Source organism: Amblyomma americanum, chromosome 11, assembly GCF_052857255.1.
Source record: "Amblyomma americanum isolate KBUSLIRL-KWMA chromosome 11, ASM5285725v1, whole genome shotgun sequence".
In the NCBI taxonomy this organism is placed as follows: domain Eukaryota; kingdom Metazoa; phylum Arthropoda; class Arachnida; order Ixodida; family Ixodidae; genus Amblyomma; species Amblyomma americanum.
The window spans coordinates 127,221,496-127,246,495 of NC_135507.1; the positions used below are offsets into that span (position 1 = coordinate 127,221,496).

The 25,000-nt window shown below is 46.4% G+C and overlaps 1 protein-coding gene across 1 annotated transcript; it reads left to right on the plus strand.

The window, feature by feature from the left end:
* The first annotated feature begins 11,937 nt into the window (after positions 1 to 11,937).
* LOC144109896 (uncharacterized) lies at positions 11,938 to 24,381 on the plus strand. The gene is made up of 6 exons (XM_077642659.1): positions 11,938 to 12,293; positions 12,780 to 12,877; positions 15,219 to 15,358; positions 17,456 to 17,520; positions 23,032 to 23,097; positions 24,199 to 24,381. Exons 1-3 carry the CDS (start codon positions 12,068 to 12,070, stop codon positions 15,351 to 15,353), a joined length of 459 nt encoding a protein of 152 aa, XP_077498785.1. The 5' UTR covers positions 11,938 to 12,067; the 3' UTR covers positions 15,354 to 15,358; positions 17,456 to 17,520; positions 23,032 to 23,097; positions 24,199 to 24,381.
* Positions 24,382 to 25,000: the final 619 nt, after the last annotated feature.

Here is a 25,000-nt window from a genome sequence, read left to right on the forward strand (position 1 = left end):
TGCCCTACACTATTTCCTTCCATATTCCAGAATAACATTCTCGCCGCAGTGCAGGTCAAGTCGATCTTACTCGTGCTAATTTATTTATTTTGCAGGCAATCACAGGTCCCAAACTTCAGTTTCTGGACCTCGTTGCCAGCTGGCCCGGTTCGGCTCATGACAGCCGCATTTTTGATAACAGTCGGGCCAGGGTGCAGTACGAACAGGGGGACATTCCCGGCATCCTTCTTGGTGACATGGGCTATGCATGCAGGCCATACCTGATGACTCCTTTGAGAGATGATGTTCTACCAGCAAGTCCACAGTACAAGTAAGTTCAAGCTGTAGTTTTAACAAAGGTAAAGGCAGCTCTCAATAAAAAAAATGTTTATTTTTACAGGTATAACAAGTCACAAATAAGAACGCGATGCAGCATCGAGCGAACCTTCGGGGTGTGGAAGAGAAGGTTTCCATGCCTCGACATGACACTACAAATCAAGACGGCCACGGTGCCTATCGTGATTACGGCATGTGCGGCGCTGCACAACTTGGGCCGGCTGCTCAAGGACCCCGTCCCACCTGCTCTACTGTACGATGCCACTCGTGATTGTACTGCGCCTGTTCCTGTCTCTAGAGCAGCCCAGCCGCCAGCCACAGTGCCACTAGTGGATTCGGCAAGTGGTTTTAGAACTAGAGACAGGATCATTGCCCAGTACTTTCACTGAGGGGCATCATCATGCTGGACATACAACTTGCAGAAGTAATGTGTGAAGGACAACTATCTTTTTCCTTGCCTTGTTTCTACATAAAAATCTACATCCTAGCCTTCCCTTCAAGAGTTCACTATTACCCATGAAATATTGTTTCTTGTTGCATTGCACATGTTTCAAATATTTCTTAAAATTGGTATAAAAATTTTAAATTGTGGTGTTTAATTCCCTGATATGACATGAGTTATAAAAGAGGCTCTAATGGAAGGCTTGGGAATAATTTAGAACAACTGGAGTCGTTTAACATGCGCCGACATGGAATAGCACGACATACGCATTGTGCACTTCTCTGGTTCTTGCATTTTCGCCCTTATTACCTGCGAAAAAAGTGTTTCTCTTGCACCTGTGTATTTCTGCTTTCACAATATTAGTAGTGTTGTACTGAGACTGTACTGTATCATTTTCTGTATCATAATGTATCATATTGTACTGTATCATATTTCACTGTTTTTTTCATGCGCTGTTGCACTACACCAGTTTTTATTTCCTTATTTGTTGTTGTGTCCACCAGGTAGTTACGCGCAGTGACCGAATGCTCAGCGAGTGCTACCTTGGCCGACTAACAGCTGGGCGCCCCCTGCAGCTGTAGTGAACATTGTGCTGTGCGCGTTTTTATTGCTTCACCATGAACTAATCACGTGCGCAACCTGTACATATTTATTATTGTGTAAAAAGTTTTTGTGTACATTACCTCTCCCCCCCTATCCTCTCTTCCTGTCCCCTCACCTCTTTCATTTCATTTCTCCATTCTGCCTGCTATCGTTCATTTCTGCTGGCCCAACTCAGGTGCTTCAGTATTGATGGTAGGCTAGCAAAAATATTTTCCTTTCTTTTTTTATTATTATTTTAATAAACCACTTAATTACTTACTTGCTTGTTGCACATTTGTAAATGATCCACCGAGCGTCCGGTTCAAGGCTTCAGACTTTTACAGCCTCGGCGGCATAGGATTACGTATGCACCATAATTCTTCCTGCTTCTAATAAATGCTAATTTCATCCAAATTGCTTAGCGAAACCCTCTAAGGACATATAGATTTCAAGCAAGGCAGGAATCGCTGATTAGCATGCACCTACACCCTGCCACACAGCTACAAAAAATTATGGTCAGTGACTACATTCCTTCACTTCGATTGCAATACCTGACCACAGAAAGCTTTGTTGAACTCTTGAGTATGTAAATTGTTGAACAAAGCACGGATAAGTTATGACGAAGATATGGCGAATCATGCAACTCACTGTGCACACAGCTGCCTCCAAGAAACCTTCAAGTTTCAATGTCACTTGGAAGAACGGGCAGTTGGAGCCTAGATTTTGTTGTTTAAAAACGCCTGTGCCAGTACTTAGAAAAACCTACTCACTGTGCACATCCATGAGTGGTGCCGGAAAATTAGGAGGTTAGACACAAGCGGTTTTTGCAAGCCACTAGCTGAAGCCCCTAATTTCAAGTGACCTCCCGGACATACAGCTTCTATGTTATGGATATGAGAAAATGCCAGTGCAAAGCTTTGTATCACACAAAATTGCATTCGTTGCGGCCAAAGGTACCAAAGTGTGAAAAGGACATTGTTCTATCTTTCTAACAGCCAACTGAAACATAAATTCATCCCGGTACAAGGACCAAGCCTATGACTACTGCCCGTTGGGGCAGTTGCTCTAGAAACCAAGCTAATCAGGATGGCTAGCAGATGCCAGTGCAAGACTGAACTGGTCAACTTGGAAATAAGAATGGGGAAATGACGCGGTTGTCCTCGGTGAAGGCTGGCAATATGGGTCCAGTAATGTTGGCAATGGTAATCAATGAACCTCTCAAGTGGCATATCAGTGAAGAAACAGCCCAGCAATGGTCTGTTTTCACTGATTCAAAAGCAGCCCTCCAAGCGCTACAATCTGCTCGTCATGGGTTCCATGAACAACTTGTTGCCGAAATCCGAGAGCTCCACCACACAGCCACCAACAAAGGGCACGATATTGTTTACCATTGGCTGCAAGGACACAGCGGCATCACAGGCAACCACCATGCGGACGAGACCGCGCGAACTGCTCACCACGAGGGTGATTGTGTGTCCATCCCCATCACGAGACCCGACGCAGCACTGTTGCGGGACATCACGCTTGCCGCGTGGAATTCAGGCTAATTCTCGCATTTGCCTTTAAAAACCTTAGACCCAGATCTAAAGCTTTGGCTTCCATCTGGCCTACCGCGATGTGAAGCAACTTTGTTGCGTCGCCTGTGGCTTGGTGTAGCTTTCACCAAGCACTACTCCTTCTTAATAGGTATGTGTGACAGCCCTGCTGTGCCATCTGCGGGTGTGATGAGACTATAGCCCACATTCTTTGTGAATGCCCTGCCTACAGCGCCGAAAGACAGTCTCGCTGCCGTGCACTGGAGAATCTAGACCTGCACCCACTGACGGGTGCAGGTCTAGATTCTCCTCACTACTTTCCCCCCGTGCAGGGTACCAAACCGATTATTCACTGGTTAACCTCCCTGCCTTTCCTCCTAATCCTCCTGAGAAAACCATCCCACCCATTTCTCTCATGTGTAGTTTGAGAGTTTATAGGTTCTCTTAAAATTTGTTCAGCATATGCCATGGTTTGGTGAACAGTGTTTTCCACAACTCAAGGAAGTTTTGTAAATTGCACTGTTACAAAATGAAGAAAAAACCCTGAGTGCACTTGGTGCTGCATTTTATTTGCTTATTTATGCAATACCCACAGTGGCCAACACTGGGGCAGGAAAATCACACACAAGCAAAAAACTTGACAGTGTTCGCCAGCAAAAGTGCCCATAAAGTGAGTTGGCCGTAATAATGAATTGTGAAGAAAAAGAAGCAAATATTCTTTAAATAAAGCTTTATGGCTGCAGCCTGCTATAGTGGCGCATGGAAATTGGGAAACACGGGAGCGTTATTGTAATCGCGAGGAGCTTCAAAACAATCAATATCAATATACAAGGGGTACAACATCTGGTAGAGGCACTTGGGATTTGGTTGTCATCGCTGTCCATAATAACAAGACAAAAATACATATGTCCCAATAGGCTATATGCATTTTCACCCTGCCCATTATCTCGACATAGACATTGGATTTGAATGAGGCATAAATACAATCCGAAAGTTTGGTCCCAGAAAACCTGCCCCTTTCAATAGGGGTAAAATTAACATGGCATGACTGTACATTAGATTCAGCAGATGATCATACATGGTACAAAGCTGTAAAGAAACCTATGCGCTATGCAAAAGACATAATGAGAAAAAAAAGATTGCTGGAAAACGACTGTACCAAACAAAGGAAGAAAAGTAGATTTCAAAACAGCATTCACTTACATATGCAGGAAACCTGGGAATTAGCAAAAAATAGCACTACGTACACTTCAAAACATCAAACAGGAAATGTAGCAGAGGCGCTTTTTAAACCAGCTTTTAGTCTACTGCCGTGGTTCCGGGAAAGAAGTGGCTGGACCACAAGAATGTCTAAAAAGTGCAGTCAACCAACCCCGTAGAAAGTGCCAAGTCGGCCTCAAAGTGGCAGTTACGTCCTCATAAAATAACTCACGGCAGGAGTGCCGCGCTCTTTTCCTCTACTGATTAATAAGAACGACAAAACATTTGGTTCAAACAGAACACATTACTAAAACCATACTGCACAACCATGTGTCAATGCGTCAACGACCGTATGAGGTAGCACCGCACTTCGCTGCAGCCAGGCAACACAGCAAATCTTCCAAGACATTGCAACCACTGCAAAGACTGCACCCCTCTGTTCCATAATGTCAACATCATCGGCCGCGGCAAAACACAGATAGAACGAGAAATCTTAGAAGCTTTTAAAATCAAGCAGTTAGGAACTGAATGCGTCAGCGACAGCTCTGTCAGGTTCACGGCAAAAGAATACACTTTCATGAATGGGGCATAGGTTGCCACATGTTTCTTCGCTCGCTTAATCAGTTTGTGTTTGCTGTTTTGATAGCGTTTGTGGTGCTCACGCGCATGTGCGCCCTGTTCTGATGTTGGCGAAGTAAAGAATTTTCAGTTGTGTTTCCAGCGTTGTTTTGTGTACTTCTCCTCCTTGTGATTGCGTCCTTTTCGCTGGTTTTCCTCATACCATGCACCAACTGGCCCAACAAGCTACGCTTCTTCAACGCCCGACAAGGGTGTTCGCCGGTTAAATTTCGCGGTTTTTCTCACCACGAATCGTGCGCATTTTTGTGTACATAATGCACCATTTCTTGAGGGTGAAGTAAGCTTTGCTTCTTGAAGTTTACTTTTTTTTTGCACTAGGGCGCAGCACAATGTTCTCAATACTAGAGCCGCCAGAGCGTTCTCACTTGAGCACGGAACGCACGTTGGCGCGGTTCGTTGACAAGCATGGCAACGTTTTCACCGCGTGCGTTTTTCGGTGGTGCATTTAGCGAAAGCGAAGACGACTTCAGTGAGGAAGAGAATTACGTGCCTCCATCGGACAGTGATGACAGTTCTTCCACTGAAGCGAGTGACGATGACGACGGCGGCGGTGGAGACAGCACCTCTGTTGACACACAAAACAGTGCGCGACCACGTTCTGCGGACTGGAAGGTGTACGCGGATAATATGCCCGATTTCACACAATTTCCCTTCACTGTCACGAACCCAGGATCACAAGTAAGCACTTGTAATCTCACCTCTGAGCTGGAATATTTTCAGCTGTTTTTTACAGACGACCTGATGGACAATATTGTGCGCGAAACAAACCGCTATGCGCGTGAAAAGATTTCGAGTGCCGGTGAGCTTCCAAAGGACTCAATTTGGAAGGACTGGGAAGACGTGACCTTGACAGAATTCAAGGCTTTTCTTGGTGTAATCGTAAACATGGCCTTGAATCCAAAACCAGAACTGAAGGAGTATTTTAGCCAAGATATTGTCAACAAGATGCCTTTCTTCCCGCACGTTTTCTGCCGGAAAAGATTTCTGCAAATGTTTTGGATGTTGCACGTTGCCCCGTGCCATGATGCCTCTTCAGGTCGGCCGGCAACACGTGGAAGCAAGATCAGGGACGTCGTGCATTACATCGACGCGAAATGCAGAGAGCATTTCAGAGCCGGCCCCAAAATTTGCATCGATGAGAGCACTGTTGGCTTCAAGGGCCGTGTCTGGTTCAAATGCTACAATCCACAGAAGCCAACCAAATGGGGCATGCGTGTTTACGCACTTGCTGACTGCCAAACGGGGTACATTTCGGCAGTCGAGCCCTACTACGGCAGCACAACAACTGACAGTCTCGGCCGTCCCGAGCTGCCCTTCACCTGCAGGATTGTTCTTCACTTGCTCCAGAAAGTGCAGCAAGCTACGCCGGGGAGTGGCTACCACCTCTACACAGACAGATTTTACACTTCTCCAATGCTTGCCGAGGAGTTACTTCTACAGAGAGTACGATTGACTGGTACCGTGATGCCAAATCGCAAGCAAATGCCACAGCAGGTCAAGAAAAAACTGAAAAAGGGCGAAGTGGCAGCTTTCAGAAAAGGACGCTCCTACATGGTGCTTTAGTGGCGAGACAAGCGTCAAGTGACGATGCTCAGTTCTGCCCACAATGTATCTCTCAAAGAAATGACAAGGACACAAGCAGGTGGAAAGAAAGTGACGTTGAAGAAACCAGTGGTCATATGTGACTACACAGAACACATGGGTGCAGTTGACCGTGCGGACCATTACTGCGCCAGCTATGCATTTTGTCGAAAGACAATGAAATGGTGGCGAAAGCTTTTTTCTGGCTTTTGGAAGTTTCCACCGTAAATAGCTCTATTTTGAGGCGCACACAGCTGCAGAATCGTGGTGAGAAAGAATAGCGACTCCTGCAGTACCGCCGCAACCTCATCCAACAGCTGGTGGGTGGCGTGAGGGCTAGAGCCAAAAAGCGCGGCCCGTCTGCGCGGAAGGAGTGCGAGGAAAGGCTAGATGGGAAGAGCCATTTCATATACAAGCTGCCAGGCCGAAGCAGCAGGGACTGTGCAGTTTGTAGCGATAGAAAAACAAGCGGAGGCCGGAGGGAAACTGTGTGTTTTTCTGTAAAACCTGCAGTAACAACCCTGGCCTGCACCCAGGAGAATGTTTCGAGCGCTATCACACGCTTCCGAAATATCGGTAGAGAAGTTGCCAGCAAAATGCAATAGAAAGAATAAATATCCTTTTAGTTTTTCTTCCACAGTTTGTGTTTTTCTTCGCGGCGCCACAAACTGGCAAAATAGTTTCGGACCAGGACAGCCGGAAAGTGGGTAAAAGTTTCGGAGTGAGTTGGCCGTAATAATGAATTGTGAAGAAAAAGAAGCAAATATTCTTTAAATAAAGCTTTATGGCTGCAGCCTGCTATAGTGGCACGTGGAAATGGGGAAACACGGGAGCGTTATTGTAATCGCGAGGAGCTTTAAAACAATCAATATCAATATACAAGGGGTACAACATCTGGTAGAGGCACTTGGGATTTGGTTGTCATCGCTGTCCATAATAACAAGACAAAAATACATATGTCCCAATAGGCTATATGCATTTTCACCCTGCCCATTGTCTCGACATAGACATTGGATTTAAATGAGGCATAAATACAATCCAAAAGTTTGGTCCCAGAAAAACTGCCCCTTTCAATAGGGGTAAAATTAACATGGCATGACTGTACATTAGATTCAACAGATGATCATACATGGTACAAAGCTGTTAAGAAACCTATGCGCTATGCAAAAGAAATAATGAGAAAAAAAACATTGCTGGAAAACGACTGTACCAAACAAAGGAAGAAAAGTAGATTTCAAAACAGCATTCACTTACATATGCAGGAAACCTGGGAATTAGAAAAAAATAGCACTACGTACGCTTCAAAACATCAAACAGGAAATGTAGCAGAGGCGCTTTTTAAACCAGCTTTTAGCCTACTGCCGTGGTTCCGGGAAAGAAGTGGCTGGACCACAAGAATGTCTAAAAAGTTTAGTCAATCAACCCCGTAGAAAGTGCCAAGTCGGCCTCAAAGTGGCAGTTACGTCCTCATGAAATAACTCATGGCAGGAGGTCCGCGCTCTTTTTCTCTACTGATTAATAAGAACGACAAAACATTTGGTTCAAACAGAACACATTACTAAAACCATACTGCACAACCATGTGGCAGCTAAAAACAGAATCTGCATGCTTTTACCCTGCATAAAACCATACTACAAACTGGATATAGCAACTGGCTATCTTTAAGGGGGTTTAATGTCCCAAACTGAGTCGGGTTACGAGGAACGCAGTAGTGAATGGCTCCGTAAATATAAACTCCTTGGGGTTCGTTAACGTGCACTGACATCACACGGTACACAAACCTCTAGAATTTCGCCTCCACCAAAATTCAACCGCAGCAGCTGGGATCGAACCTACGGCTTTTGCGTCAGCAGCCGAGCGCCATAACCACTGAGGCAATGCGGCAGCTTGACTATCCTAAACACTACAGACATTCTGTAGTAAAAAGCAACTAAGAGAAGCTGGATGAGGTTGAAATTCAAGCAAGACTTAAAGGCGCTGTGAAACACCTTCCGAGGAGAGCACATCAACTCTCTCAATCACTGCATTTGCTTGTCATGAACATCCGAGCCAAATAATACACCTCTACACCTGCAGAGAACCCACAATCACGCGCCAAAGTTGGCCAGCACTTCCCGGAGACTTACATGCTCGCGCCCTTCTCCATCGCTCACAAATGCGTATATAAGTTGAGAGATGGCTCCTGGTTGCATTCTTTCAGACGTCGGGCAGCTACTATGGCCACGGCCAGTAAGCCGCGTAGCTCTGGTGGGTCAGGAAGCTTTGCACCCCGGAGGTGGGGCCGGCAGAGGAGCGCCGACCTTCCAGCGTGCAAAGTGTGATGAGAGGAGAGAATTCAAATTTTGACTGCAGAGAGCTCAGCCGCTACAAAGCGCATTAAAAAAATTCTTGCTACACAATATTCGTGAACTGGCATGCTTTAACGTCCCAGGCATATTGTAACTTTACTAGAGCCCCTTTCAGAGCTCCTATAAGAGGTTACAAATTTTTCACCTGCTGCGATGGCTCAGGGGCTATGGTACTAGCCTCTTGGCTGTGGCAGCTGCATTCGTTGGGGGGCAAATTGCAGACTCCTGTGTTCTATGCGATGTCAGTGCACATTAAAGAACACCGTCTGGCATTATATTGACTTCATCTGGCTCCTTATTTGTATACCCCCCCCCACTTCATCCCTTCTCTCAGGCGACTTGGCCATAGTTGCAGTGCTTTCATTTTTCAGATTATGTCCCCCTGCCCCACCTCCAACATCACCCTCCTCACAGTTCCCCCTTTACTGCTTTTATCTGCAGCTCCAAAAGGATCTTTTTCGACCGTTTCAAGTCATTCTTAAGCTTAAGAGTTTCCATCTCGAGCTGATGGACTGCCGCTCGCTTCGCGAGCTTGTCGGGATGGTCTGCTCGTAAGAGTCTCATCCGCAGCCGGTGCTCTTTACACTTTTGTGCCCTCTCGGTAGAAATATCGTTAAGGCGAGCTGCTAGCTCTTGCTCGACCAGCGACTGCCTATGCATGCCCGCAGTGCGGCTGGTACCTGCTGCGCTTTCTGCAGAGGCAGCAGGAAGCACTGAGGGTGAGGGTGCTGCGGCTGCCGGTGTTGCCGGAACAAAAAAACCGCTTGGCGCAGGTGGCACAGCAGGCGACTGCCTCTGTGAGCTCATGCGGCTGGTACCTGCTGCCCTTGCTGTAGAGGCAGCAGTAAGCACCGAGGGTGCTGCGGTTGCCGTTGCGGCTGATGTTAAGGAGGCTGTCATGGCCACTGGCTCCTCTTCCATTTGCTCATCTTGCTGCGGGCTACCCTCTTCATAGTGCCAGGACCACAGCGGGTCCTCTGCATCACCTAATGCGGAGGAAGTGCTTGCTATTAGACCTTGAAATGAGGGCAAATCCAATGCAATGTCGCTTTAGATCAAGAAACACTTCAATCTTTGCTAGTACTGTAGGCTACCTTAGCCTTTGAATGGTTTACAATGAAGTGGGTACTTTAAACGCATTCTGCGCTATTTTGTACGCTTGTATTCGTTGCTTTCAATGTCCTTCAGGTGACATTTTACCATTTTTGGTCGTGCAGTAACTCAATCAATGCTTCCGTTAGAGTTCGTTTATGTAACAAAACAGGAGGCATAAAACATGCACTTAGCCTGCTTCGAAGGGAAACATTTCCGGAATACATTCGTCACATACACTGCCAATCATGCTCCTTGGATGACCACCTTGGAAAATATGTTCGGCCAGTGCATTCGCACCTCTTATCTGTAGCTTTGATAACACTGGTCACACAGGCCAATATTTTTATGACAGGTCAAGACAACACAGATGCCACAGAAAATTGGACATGGCTACAGCTGTTATGCACACTTTTAATGACAGAAGAGCTCATATGCTCAGAAAAAAAAAACCAAATAATAAGCACAGAAGCAGCCTACAACAGCAAAAATGGTCAGACACAAGCGCCAGGCAGGGATGCTGCAATTCATTTTGCTGGAGTGTTTCATCTAATCCTCTAGGCATAAAAACAGAAAAGCAGTACATACACAGAATATGTATTCCAAGAAAAATAATCTCATATATACTTTTTGGAGCTTGCAGTAAAATATATATATATATATATATATATATATATATATATATATATATATATATATTTATATAGACAAGTTAAAGGAAATGAGGGGCCCGTTTGACAAATTTATGAAGGGAGCCAACAGTCACCGAAACCAAGGTGCATAGGGGAACGTTAATTTTTTTTTTTATTATTATTAATGTGTTATGCTTATCAGGGGGATAATAATACTTAGATTAATAAATCGCTTAAAGAAAATTACTTATAAAGCAGCAGAAAAAACAACCATGCCGCCGGTGGGATCCGAACCCACGACCTCCGAATATCGCGTCCGGTGCTCTTACCAACTGAGCTACGGCGACGGCTGTCCAATCTGCTGCTCTCGTGGGTATTTATGTTTACTGGGTGTAAGCGAGCCTTGAGAGTGTTAACCAGCGCCACCCTCGACCATAGCGGCGGACGTAGCACGTCCTGTAATACCGCGAGCGTGACGTAGAACGTCATATAACGGTGAGGGCGGAAACTGTGCGAGAGCCCTCTTATGCTACCTACGGCATCAAGACTGCCAGAACCGAGACCCTCGTTAAGCTATTAGCAGACAAGTTAAAGGAAATGAGGGGCCGGTTTGACAAACTTTTTTAAGGGAGCTAACAGTCACCGAAACCAAGGTGCATATAGGGGAATGTTTTTTTTTATGTGTTGTGCTTATCAGTGGGATATTATAGTACTTAGATTAATAAATCGATTAAAGAAAATTACTTATAAAGCAGCAGAAAAAACAACCATGCCGCCGGTGGGATCCGAACCCACGACCTCCGAATATCGCGTCCGGTGCTCTTACCAACGCTGGTGAACACTCTCAAGGTTCGCTTACACCCAATGAACATAAATACCCACGAGAGCAGCAGGCCCAGACTTTATAGGTGCTTCCTGTTTGTCGTAAGCCACACAAAACTTTCTGCTTAAAGCACTAAGTAAAAAGCGCAAAGCACAATCAGGCACCGCGCGCCACTATAGCTTCCAGCTTTGAAACCGAAACCGAAAGCGATTTGTCACATAGCGACTACTTTGTTTAATGCAGTGGCGATCAAAAATCGCAGAACACTTCAAACATTTAGGTTACAGCGGTACCATAAAGCTCATACATGATAGAGCCCACAGAGTTACACTTAGCTACCCTATTCACACTCCATGGGCAGTCACAGGTGCAAGACCGATTTGAGGGGCTAGTTGGTCCTGCAGTTGGTTCTGCTTATGTTGGACCAACGCTCTGTGGCACAGCTTGACACGGAACTCATAACTATTTCCCCTTCAAAGTAGTATTTGTAACTTTTCAACTATAAGTATTTCATGTTGTGTAGAGCCCCGCGTCGTCTGCTACTACATGCGGTCAATCAGCAGTCAACTGGATGGACGGATGCGCTGCACGAGGAGGCTGCGACATGAAGCGGTATAGAGATCACGGTCGGAGACGCAAGTTCTGCCGCAGGAAACAAACAGACGAAATTGAACGAATAAAACGTATTTATTATTCTGGTTTGTAAAGAAGAGGTCATCATCATCATCGTATGCAGTGCCCTGTGCGGTGCGCGTCGCCAAGCCAATCCAAGTCTGCGGTCGTTTGCGTCCAACGTTTGCGTCGTCACTCGTGTCGGTGTGTGTGGTTGTTACAGTTATTAGATTGTGTGTTTTGCAGCCACATGTGACACTTCCACTATGGGTTCGTCAGCTGCGGCGAGCTATGCGTACGTGAAATACTTCGACCGACGGCGCAAAAGCTATCGTACACGTCTCTATGTCGTCCTTGTTTCCTTTGCGCTACACCTATCCATGATGCCTCACCGACTGGCGTTAGCGACCTGGCAAAAAAAAAAGGACGTCTACTGGCGCGGCGGAAAGGATGAGAAGGCATTCTATTCCGCCCAAGTAATGGAGCTTGGAGGTGAGTTTTGCAGTTACTTCGCTACTTGGTCAGATTTCAGAAGTGCCAAACGTGTGATGCGTGTACAGTCAAGCCTAACGCTTTTAGCAAAGCTTGGTGGCGTTTTACATAAAGTCGATGCACATGCTTTTTTACTGTTGCGAGCACTTGCAGAACGCTTACGATACCACTTCCTCTGTGCTTGCGATCCGAGCACACAGCAGCCCAGCGCATGCTTCCCAAAGAAGGGAAAAACTGCGTGGTCGCGTTGTAGCAGGTCTCGACGTAAGCGTCACTCTGAGCGAAATAATATATCGTGATTTTTTTCATGAATTCAAGTAATTGCATGAGGCAGGGGGAAATCGGCTGTGTTCAGATCTGCTAATTTTTCGCATCATATGATTTTTGGAAAGCAATGAACGCGACACACTAACTGATCCGTTTCCGTAGCTTGCCCTGTGTTTGCTGTCGCTTTCATTATTTTATCTCTCATTTCTTGTGTTCCAGTAACAAAAGCGGAGCTTATCCAGAGGGTGTCCAAGAGAAAAATCACTGCAATGGACCTTGAAAAGTCTGAGCCAGCAACAACAGTTGCACAGATACATGTATGTACTGGGCGAAGTTTTACTGCGGATGCCTCTGCTACTGCCACTCGCACGCTTACCAGTCGCAATATGTACATTACATAGCAGCATACTTCAGAGCCAGGCAGGCGTCTCTGTTTGTGTGTGTCTAAAATATTTATGGTTGCGGGAAGCAGCCAGGCTCCCGTCAGCAACAGAGAGCTTTGTAGCAGATCTTTGAATTGTAGTATAGAGATATTGCTTAAATGCTACCATTGTAAAAGATTGCGTAGGACACTAGAGAACCGCATGTGGAATGGAAGCATCGTTCTGTTTTTTGTTCTCTCATATATTGTGTGCTTCATGTCAGGTCAAAGTTTCATTTTTCGTATTGCCTCCTCACATTGTTGTCTAAAATATTTATTGTTTGGGGGAGCAGCCAGGCTGCCTTCAACAACAGAGAGCTTTGTATCGAGCCCACCGATACGGCGTTGCGGGACAGCGCACTTCTCTCATTGTAGCACGTTGTCTTAGCTTCGGCTTGCAACTCGGTGGCCTGTTTTCTCAGTGCCATGATACTGGTTAAACATATGTATTTCTGGAAATTTATAAGCCCTGCTATTCTTCGGTTATGCGGCATACCAAAGCGAATCGGGCCACGTGAGACACGGATAGGGCCTCTGATAATTATTATTCACGAGGGGTGATAATTATTATTCACGTGTCTATCGAAAACACCTGTGCTGCGCTGTGGGCTACAACTGCGGTGGGCTCTCTCCGGTCGGGGCGGCTCTTGTCAAGACACGATTAATTACTGGAAGGCACCGTTCCCCTCTTCCCGTCATCTGTTCATCGTCGGTCGCTTCTTGCAGGGAACCAGTCAAAGGGGGAAGGTCATTTGAATTTAGCCGAGCGTGGGAAGAACAGGCTCCTTCCCAGCTAGTCATCCTTTCATTTTGTGCAGTCGTCGGCCACCGGATGACGCTGTCGAAATTGCCGCTGCTGTTGCTGCGCCACCGTGGTCATCCCTGTCGATGGGATCTGCACCTTAATCCTCTTCGGCTGGTGTGCATTCCGTTCATAATAGGCCCAACGCGGACGCCACCAAAAGCTCCCCATTTGACTTTCAAACAAAAGGGGTGCTGTCTACTCTTGTAAACGGAAGGGCAGCCACACAGAACAAGCAGGGATCGAGGACTAAAGCTAGTGGTCCAAGCGGAAGGGAGAAAAACCTCTGAGAGGGAATGGAAGGAGAGGAGCATGGAAAAGTAGCTAGTTTGCCATATATGTAACTCCAATATAATGTCTTTTATTAAAGATTGTTTGCGGTTGTGTGTTCCGGGGACGGTGCCTCACAACAACCTTGGTAGAGGACATTTTCAGCCAGAGGGTGGTCGGGGCACTTTAAGTAGTGGCTGCCGGCTGGCGTGCATGTGTGCTCTGCCAAATTTGTTGTTCAAAATTTTTATTCTCTACGGAGGTCATTTTCATTTCACAGCTGAAGATGAAGCATAACCTTGCGTGTGCCGATTCGGTTGTTGCCATAAAGCTTGGTGCTCGGGTCTTCTGCCACAAGTGCTTAAAATACCTGAGAAATACCGTATGCATACTTCACCTTGCATTTGACTCATCAAAAAGAAAAATTTCCCGGTGTGGATGATCATGCCTGCACACACAGTGCGGGGCCGACATGCAAGGCCAGATTGTAATGCCTTTCATTCTAGTGCTAGCTCTGCAGTAAAAGCGATAGCATACAGACACGACGTGCAGCTAAATTTGTACAGTGCACGCACTTCAGAAAAATGTTCAACCAGCTGATATGCACGCTTGTCAAAATAATGCGTGCATTACTTGCTGGCAGCAATATTAACAGCTGGAGGGCGGCAGACTACAGTTGAGTGGAACATATCCTGATTGTTTTCTGCTTACAGCCCACAGGAATTAGTTCACAAACAGAAATTGCAACTACCACAGCAGAGTCAGTATAGGCAGGGTCGATCATTGGCGCCCAAGTAATTAGTGTGTGGTTAACAAATATGCAATAATCTGAGACTACAGCACGTTGTTTGAGCAGTGCATCCGCAGTTTTTCCCTCCTCCTCATCATCAGCCTCACTACACCTACAGGGCAAAAGCCTCACCCATGTCTTTCCAATTAACACTGTCCAATTAGCCCTCCTATGTGGTGTCAAATGCAAGTCTTTAGAGTGCGACTGCCCGTCACATATGCTTTTGAGGATATCTCGAAGCTTACATGCAGACTTCACGACAGCACACAACGCACTGAAGGACATATACTTGCATTGTTGCCGCCGATGTATGCATCTGAGTGCAAGAGTCCGCGGCTGCCCTGAATAACTAACGTCCTTTCTTTCGCTCCCAAGGATCAGATTTCTACCGTACGCATGCGAGCAATGAGACGCAACAGCAAGCAAAGCAGCAGAGGGCACTCGCCTTCCGTGATCCATGGACGGCCTTGGCGCCATGATTGCCAGCAGGCTGGTTCTGGCGGCGACTAGTTCATGTGAGCATGATGCACCTTCCTGTCAGGAGTGAATTTTCTGGCAGCGAACAGGCTCTCCGAGCACGGCAATTTGAAAAAGCCCAATGATAATTTAAAGATTTAAAGATGTATAGACACCTTATTTTGGTGGCATGTTTTCTTCCCTACAATGATTCAGAAGACACTGCTATGAATGAATCATCATGTGGTGTTTGCCTGGGACCTATAAATAATTTATAATCGAATTTTTCTGCCATGCTGTCTCAATTTCAACAGCCGAGTGAAGACTGTGACATCAGAGAGGTTATATGTAACGTGAAGCATGGAAAAAATGCGATATAATTGCTGCTTGATCGTTTTAATTCACTACAGTGTTGAAGCCAGCCTTCCTCAATAGTCGGAATGACAAATGTAGCAGCACCGATTATATTGCAGTTTTTCATGCCTCGCATGACCTATAAGCTCACTTTGACGTCATAGTCCCCATTCAGCTCTTGAAACTGAAACGGCGCGAGAAAGAAATTCGATTATAAATTATTTAGTAGTCATGGGAGAATCTTCATCATCAGCCTGATTACACCCAGTGCAGGGTGAAGGCCTCTCCCATGTCTCTCCAATTAACCATGTCTTGCCAGCTGCGCCCACCTTATGCCTGCAAACTTCTCAATTTCATACGCCCACCTAACCTTCTGCCGCCCCCTGCTATGTTTTCTTTCTCTTGGAATCCCTTAGGGACCAACAGCTATCTTACCTTCGCATTACATTCCCCGCTCAAGCCAATTTCTTCCTCTTGATTTTGGCAAGGATGTCATTAACCCGCGTGTGTGTTCCCTCAACCACTCTTCCTGCTTCCGGTCTCTTAAAGGAGTATAGACACCTAATTTTGGTGGCATGTTTTCTTTTCTTCAATGATGCAGAAGACGCTACTAGGCATGAATCACCATGTGATGCTTGCCTACGACCGCTAAATAATTTATAATTGTTTTTTTCTGGCATGCTGTTTCAGTTTTGGAACAGCCGAACGATGGCTCTGACGTCAAAGAGGGCTTTTCCTTCACGTGAGCCATGGAAAAATGTCCATAGAATCGCTGCTTCATTGTTCTAATTTACTGCAGTGTTGAAATCAGCCTTCCTCAATTGCTGGAATGACAACAAATGTGCAAGCAGTGATTATATTGCTGTTTTTTCATGTCTCGTGACGTGTAAGCACACATTGACGTCACTGTCCTTGTTCAAGTGTTGAAGCCGAAACTGGACGAAAAATAAATGCTATTATAAATTATTAAGCGGTCGTAAGAGATTACTAGCTGCTACTCCATGTATAATAATGCCTTATGCATCATTACAAGCAAGAAAGCACGCACCCAAACGGTAGGTGTTATACTGCTTTAACGTTACGCCTATCATTTTTCTTTCCGTGGCTCACTGCGTTGTCCTCAGCTTAAGCTGAACCCTTTTTGTTAGCCTCCACGTTTCTGCCCCATAGGTGGGTACTGGTAAGATGCAGCTGTTGTACACATTTCTCTTGAGGGATATTGGTAAACTGCCATTCATGACCTGAGAGACCCTGCCATATGCGTTCCATCGCAATCTTATCCTTCTAGTTATTCCCTCATGATCCGGATCAGTTGTCACTATTGATACCTGCCTTAAATAAACGTATTCCTTTACCTTTTCCCTTACCTCGCTACCAATTGTGAACTGCTGTTCTCTTGCTAGACTTGAGAATAGGAGAATACCACAAGGTAATCCATGGATAATAATGCCTGATGCCTCATTAGAAAGCAAAAACACACACCCAAAAGATGGGTGTTTATACTCCTTTAAAGCTAGTTGGTGCATTACAGAATGTGAGTCACCAGTGTTGCCAGTAAAACCCTTTAACATCATATTTTGATCTGTTGATTGAAATCAAGTTTTTTTGTGTTCTAGTTAATGGTATTTCATTATTTCTTTGCTCGTTATTTGGAAAAATTATTTATCGGGACTCTGACCAGGCTCAAGAAGTGTAATGTGATAGTAAACAGAATATGTTTGAAAATCCTCTGAAGTTGCCGTTTAATTTACCTTGTACATTAGTCTTTTGTAGCAAATATGAACACTTTTCATACTTTGCAGTCTTCCACTAGCATGGATCCTGCTGCACCACAGAACCCGGATATCTTGCTGAGGTCAGCAGCCAGGTATGAAGGTGTCGCATATTTAGAATGTAAGACAAGTGGGCTTTGATGCCCCATCGGCCAGTGCTGATAAAGGAGCAAAACACAGACGGAAGACGAGGCTGACAAAGTTCAGTTTGGTGCTCAGGAACGCTTGGCTACCGGGGTGCGCCGTGCTAACAAAGATTGTGGCCGTCCACACTTCTTGTTTGATTTGCGTCTTTACACTTGTGGAGGGGCTGGGTGCGCAGTGCTAACAAGAAGTGTCGACGGCCACAATCTTTGCTAGTACAGCGCACCTCGGTAGCCAAGCGTTTTCTGTGTGCCAAACTGAACTTTGTCAGCCTCGTCTTTGCCTGTGTTTTGCTCCTTCTTCAGCACGGGGCGCTGGGGCATCAAAGCCCAATTGTCGATCTTACAAGAATGATTTTGTAAGCTTGAAATGCTTTTAGGTCTCATCCTTGATAAATGCAGGCAAACAATCTAGAAACCGGAAACATGGGGATGAGCATCAGTGCACACCTCTTGGAAATGGGAAATTTTCTGTCCGAATAATATGAAGCAGAAAAAAAATTGCCTGCAGAGCAGCCCTAGGCACAATTTTAACCTGTGGCAGCTCGGAGCAGTATTGCTTAGCGATGGCTTTGTGGTCGAAATGCAGTTTTTGTTTGTGTTCTAGTTGTTGACATTTCATTATTTTGCAGAATTATTTCTTGCAACTCAGACAAAGTTCAAGAACTGTAATGTGATAATAAACTCAAAGTGCTTTAAAATCTCCTGGAGATGCCAATTAAAGGAACACTGAGGAGAAATTGAAGTTGTCTTGTATCGATAGAATATATAAGCTCCTGATCACAAAAACGCAACTCTTACTGAAAAACAAAGCTCTTGTAAAGTAGAAAATAGCAAGAACCAAAATACAGGTATCGCCGCCCCAAAGCAATCTCGCAAGTACAAGCATGATAACGTCATTGGACAAGAGACGCCACGTTGTAGGAATTTTCCTTCCTACATGAAGCTGCGAATCTGAGGCTGACAAAAGAAGGTTGCGCGGTTCAATATTGAAGTAAGTTTTGTCTTAAAACCGATAGTGCACTTTTATCACACAAGGAAGACAGACAAAAGACAACCTGAATGTTGGAAGCAAAAAAAGCCGATGCTTGGCGGCTCCACAGGCGGCCAGGAAAGTTTCGACTTGTTATGGCGCTTCGCGTCTATGAGCTTTGTGTGCCTCATGGTTTTGTTTTTAACGCGTCTCGATTTACAAGTGCCGAACAGCAGAGGAACTCCGTGCCGCTTCAAGTGCTAGTTAACCTTTGAAGGAGCCTGTTAAGGCTGGTCAGGTGATTGCCGCGGTCGATGAAAAACCATGATGGCACGATGGTCGGTGATCATACAAGGCAGTTAGCTGTATAAAGAGCACTTGTGTCGTCGTACGCTCGCTTGGCGAAACATTCCCGGCTGTGCCAGTCAACTTCAAACTACTTAATGGAAATCATTTATTAGGGACGGGAGACAAGGTACAAGGCAGTTAAAAAAAATTGATGGCCTACCTGTGTTAGGCCAGGATATACGTAGCGAAAGCGCGGAGACTTCTGCAGCGGAAGATTGCACTCACTAGATGCGCCTTTATTCATGGTTAAATCTTGAACCGTCGTGGCGGAGTGGTAGAGTCCGCCTCAAACTACAATGGCCCTGGTTCGATTCCGAGCCTCGGCACAGGTTTTTTTTTTTATTCAGTGAGTGGGTGGGGGGTTTCAGTGGCGCGCATAGATGCCGCCACCGAATACGTTGGTTAGCGGATAAGCGCAGGCTCTGTTAAAGGGGCTGTTAGGAGAACTCTATCAAATTATTTTTGTTAGCAAAATCTGATAGTTCGGCATTTCAAGGCGTTGTTGCCGCCTGTCCGGGAGCGAAAGATGCATTTATTTCAAAGAAATTTGGATTCAAAGTTGAAAAAGTTTTTCTCGCCACTCTGATTCAAACTCGGGAACTTTATGACATCACGGCGCACTCTTATGACGCTGCAGGACGCAGTGACGTGAAACGTGACGTGCGCGCAGACGTGATTTCTCGCGGCTAGCAGTGTGGTCTACCAGCCGAAATGAAAGCTACTGCCGCCGCACGTTGAAGGCATCTATCGGGGATCGCTACTGTCGCTTCGTTTACGTTTGCACCGGCGTCTTGTCTGCGTTATGATCGATCCCGTTCCCGAACCTGACGACGAAGTTCTCGCAAAAACTCCGGCCTGCATTTCAGCGACCTCAGCCCCACAGAGCGTGCGATGCTTTTGAGGGAGCTCGGTTAGGTTAGGTGCCGGCGGGTTGTTTCCCCCTTCCGCCATGAGCAGCCGTTGCAAATCATATCATAACCCCAGTGCGGGGAGTTACAAGGGGCCGGGACAAGGTCGGTGAGTCGCGCCCATTGGAGGCTGGCCGGGGCTTAGGGGCGAACGGATTGCGATTCCTTGAACGGCGCGGTTGCACGGTGCAGCAGGTGGCATCAAGGTCTCCCACAGTTGCAAGGGCCAGGTTATTTATTTATTTTTTGCCAAAAAAACGGATGGATACTCAAGGGCGCTTGCGTTTAAAGTTGGCGGCTTGAAAGTAAAGCCCACGCTTCATCGGCTTCCGCGCGTTTCCGGCGGTACGGGGTCTACTGGATCGGGCTCTCTCGCCCACTTGCATGTACCTTCAGATGTGTACTGTGAATGGATTAAATTAGCCGAAAGCTCGAAAACAACAGCTGCGTCCAACTGCCGAAGCTATTGAATGACGTCACAACACGTACCTCGCCGCAGAGCTGAATCGGTCTGGCCGGGCCGGCGGTGGCTGGCGCACCCTCCGCAAAATAGAGACATGCTTAAAGTCTCCGCCAGTGCGGTCAGAGTGCGCCGAAACTGCCGAACGCGTTGGCGGTCAAGCACAGTTGGAGCATAGAGGGTCTCGGTTTGGCCGATGTGACGTCGCCATGCAGCGCGCGCGCGCATTACTCCGGAGTGTAAACGCACCTTAACAGAGCCTGCGCTTAACAGCTAACCAACGTATTCAGTGGCGGCACCTATGGTAGCCACTGAAACCCCCCGCCCACTCACTGAAAAAAAAGAAAACCTGTGCCGAGGCTCAGAATCGAACAAGGGCCTTTGTAGTTTTAGGCGGAGACTCTACCACTCCGCCACGACGGCTCAAGATTTAACTATGAAAAAAGGCGCATCTAGTGATTGCACTCTTCCGATGCAGAAGTCTCCGCACTTTCGCTACTTATATCCTGGCCTAATACAGCTAGGCCATCAATTTTTTTAACTGCCTTGTACCTTGTCTCCCGTCCCTAATAAATGATTTCCGTTAAGTAGTTTGAAGTTGACTGGCACAGCCAAAGAATGTTTCGCCGGGCGAGCATGTGAAGACACAAGTGCTCTTTATACTGTGAACTGCCTTGTACGATCACCGACCATCGTGCCATGATAGTTTTTCATCGACCGTGGCGATCATTTGACCAGCCTTAACAGGCTCCTTCAAAGGTTAACTAGCACTTGAAGCGGCACTTGGAGTTCCTCTGCTGTTCGGCACTTGTAAATAGAGGTGCGTCAAAAACAAAACCTTGGGGCACGCAAAGCTCATAGATGCGAAGCGCCATAACAAATCGAAACTCTCGTGGCTGCCTGTGGCGCCCCCAAGCATTGGTTTTCTTTGCTTCCAACATTCAGGTTGTCTTTTGTCTGTGTTCCTGGTGTGATAAAAGTGCGCTATCGGTTTTAAAACAAAATTTACTTCAATATTGAACCGCGCAACCTTCTTTTCTCAGCCTCAGAGATTTAGCAGCTTCCATGTAAAAAGGAACATTCTTCCAAGGTGGCGTCTCTTGTCCTATGACGTCATCACGCTTGTACTTGCGAGATTGCCCTGTGGCGGCGATACCTGTGTTTTGGAACTTGCTATTTTCTACCTTACAAGAGCTTTGTTTTCTGTAAGAGTTGCGTTTTTGTGATCAGGAGCTTGTATTCTATCGATACAAGGCAACCTCAATTTCTCCTCAGTGTCCCTTTAATGCGCGTTTATAGCCTGGCGTAATGCATGCGCGCGCACTGCACACCAACGTCACGTCGGCCAAAGCGAGACCCTCTATACTCCAACTGCGCTTGACCGGTGACGCGTTCGGCAGCTTAGGCGCACTCTGACCACATTGGCGGAGACTTAGAGCATGTCTCTATTTCGCGCCGAGTGCGCCAGCTGTGCCAGCCAGACCAGACTGATACGGTTCCATGGCGAGGTGCGCGTTGTGACATCATTCAATAGCTTCGGTCGTTAAGCGGTGCTGTTCTTTTCGAACTCTCGGCTAATTTAATCCATTCACAGTACACATCTGAAGGTACATGCAAGTGGGCGAGAGAACCCGGTCCAGTGGACCCTGTACCTCCGGAAATGCGGAGAAGCCGTTGAAGCGTCGGCCTTACTTTCAAGCTGCCTACTTTAAATGCAAGCGCCCTTGAGTACCCATCCGTTTTTGTGGCAAAAAAATAAATAAATAACCTCGCCCTTGCAACCGTGGGAGACCTGGACGCCGTCTTCTGCACCGTGCAACCGCGCCGTTCAAGGAATCACAATCTGTTGACCCCAAAGCCCCGGCCAGCCTCCGATGGGCGCGACGCACTGACCTTGTCCTGGCCCCTCGCGACTCCCCGCACTGGGGTTATGATATTTAATTTGCAACGGCTGCTCATGGCGGAAGGGGGATCGACCCGCCAGCGCCTAACTAACCGTGCTCCCTCAAAGGCATCGCACGTTCTGTGGGGCAGAGGTCGCTGAAATGCAGGCCGGAGTTTTTGCGAGAACTTTGTCATCGGGCTCGGGAACGGGATCCATCGTAACGCTGGCAAGATGCTGGTGCAAACATAAACGAAGCAATGGTAGCGACCCTCGATAGATGCCTTCAACGTGTGGGGGCGGTAGCTTTCATTTTGGCTGCTGCTAGACCGCACCACTAGCCGCGAGAAATCACGGAGTCTGCGTTTACGTCATGTTTCTTGTCACTGCGTCCTGTAACGTCATAAGAGTGCGCCGTGATGTCATAAGAGTTCCCGAGTTTGAATCGGAGTGGCGGGAAAAACTTTTTCAACTTCGAATGCAAATTTCTTTGAAATAAATGCATCTTTCGCTCTCGGACAAGCGGCAACAAAGCCATGAAATGCTGAACTATCAGATTTTGCTTACAAAAGAAATTTGATTGAGTTCTCCTCACTGTCCCTTTAATGTACCATGTACAGTCTAGGTCAAAAGTGTTAAGGCTACAGCATTCAGCTGCAGTGAAATCAATGTTCCTAGAATAATTCATGTAGCGGATCATTCAAAACTGTAGTCAAGCAGGAAGCTTCTGTATCGCAAGAAGAAACCTGCTAGCACTTCAAGGTCACTTGGTCTTTAATATTGCTGTAATGGCTCTGCTATGCGGCTGAAGCGAAAAGCCTTTGGCCTTAAGACTTCACCGACACTGTACATTACTCTTGTTGCAAATGCGAACACTTTGCACACTTTCCAGGCTTCCACTAGCATGGGTCCTGCTGCACCATGGAATCCAGGTGTTCTTGCTGAGGTCAATGGCCAGGTACGATGGCTTCTTATATTTAGAACTAGTTTGTAAGCTTGAAATGCTTTTAGCTCTCGTTCTTGGTAACTGCAGGCAAACATTCTAGAAACTGTGGAAACGTATAGGGCTGAGGATCAGTGCACACCTCTCGGACACGTGGAATTTTCCATCCAAATGGCGTGGAGCGGAAAAAAATTGCCTGCGCAGGAGCCCCAGGCACAATTTGAACCTGTGACAGCTCAGGGCAGCTTTGCTTAATGAACTCTTAGATCACTAAGCCATGACCACAACCTTTCACCTTTCATGTTCTAATTAGCACAGCCTCTTGTGCTAAGATTTAATTGCTGTGTTTTAAATATTCATAATCTTTCATCTGTTCGTTCTGTGTTTCCGAATATTTGGCAGCATTACTGTTGCCAGGGTGCAGTGGAGCCTGAAGTAAAGATAAAAAGGCTCATCTATGTTGTCAAAGGCAGCTTATATGATTGCACATAAACGTGACCTGGTGGCCCATCGTGCTGCTCACTCCGAAGAAGAGAGCGATGTGTCATGTTTTATCATTAGTAGCGTTTGCAAGGAAAACTGCCATTTTCTTAATGTTACATATAGGAGTCCTGAGGAATAGGATTTTAGCAGTTTTAATGTGGCAAATACTTCTCTCCCCAATCTGTTATAGGGCTTTATACAAAGCATATGTGCAGCTGTTTTATTGCAGATCCACCTCGGGAGCGGAAATTGTCAGTGCAGAGCGGTGGCGCTGGCTTCTTTCCCAAGGTCGAGACTTCCTGTTTTGCAAGGACGCCACAAAACTTTTGTGGGGTTCCCCACAAAAGTGACGCTCCTTCCTGGTGATGCTCCTTCCCCGAAGAGCCTTAGGGGAAAGAGCATTCAGGGAAGGAGCATCACCGGCTCAGTATGCCGGCAATCGCTTAAGGCTGGTGGCATGCAGAAGCCTATGATGAGCTCAGAAAAACTAGCATCTGTGGGCAGTAAGCCTCTTATTTAGGTACATTTCCTGACTGACAAAGGCATTTGTTTATTTAAGTGTGCATGACTTAAATACCTTTATTTTACAGCACCTGCATGTCTTCAATATTGTCATGATTAATACTCTTTCAGATGCATTTGATGCATACATCAAAGCTGCACAAGCTGCCGAGGATGAGAAAATGCGCAGAGCAGTTGAATTGCTACCTGGCGGACATGCTGAGGGACATCAAGTAATCATCGCCTGCACCTGCCCCTGTAGTCAATGGCTGTAGTCAGATAAAAATGATAAAATAAAGGCAGCAAGAAAAATTATTTCATTGACTGTAGCCTGGTATTTAGTGCTGGGATGCAGCATTTGCTGCACTGAAGGGTTGCAAGTTCATTCGGGTAGCCTACATATTCAGAGGTATTAACTGTACACCAGAGTACGTGTTGCAAGGCCATTGTATCCCCATGTCGAGGCCCTCGTATCTGTACGAAGGTATACGAGGGACTGGAGTGACACGTATCCAATAGCGTATATATGAGGCACGTATCACCCGTATATATGTGTTTCGCCATACGTGGAGAGAACGCGTATGCAATACGAGCATGTATTCATACGACCATATATGTGGACACATATCCAATAATTGCGTATATATGAGACACATTTAACACATATATACGAGATTTTTCAATAGGGTTTGCGCGTACACTTCCGGGGGTGGCGCCGGTATTCTTTTATACCGATTGCCAGGCAATCCTTTCGGCCTTGGCTTCCTATGCCACACACGATTCAAATTTTTATAAAATTAAATTAGACCTCTCCGCTTTGCAGACCACCAAAAATTTCCAACTATTTCATGTGCCAGGACACTCCGGTGTCCTCGGCAACGAAATTGCAGACTTAGTGGCCTCTCGCGCCAGCTTGTCGCCGCGGGTGCGGAGT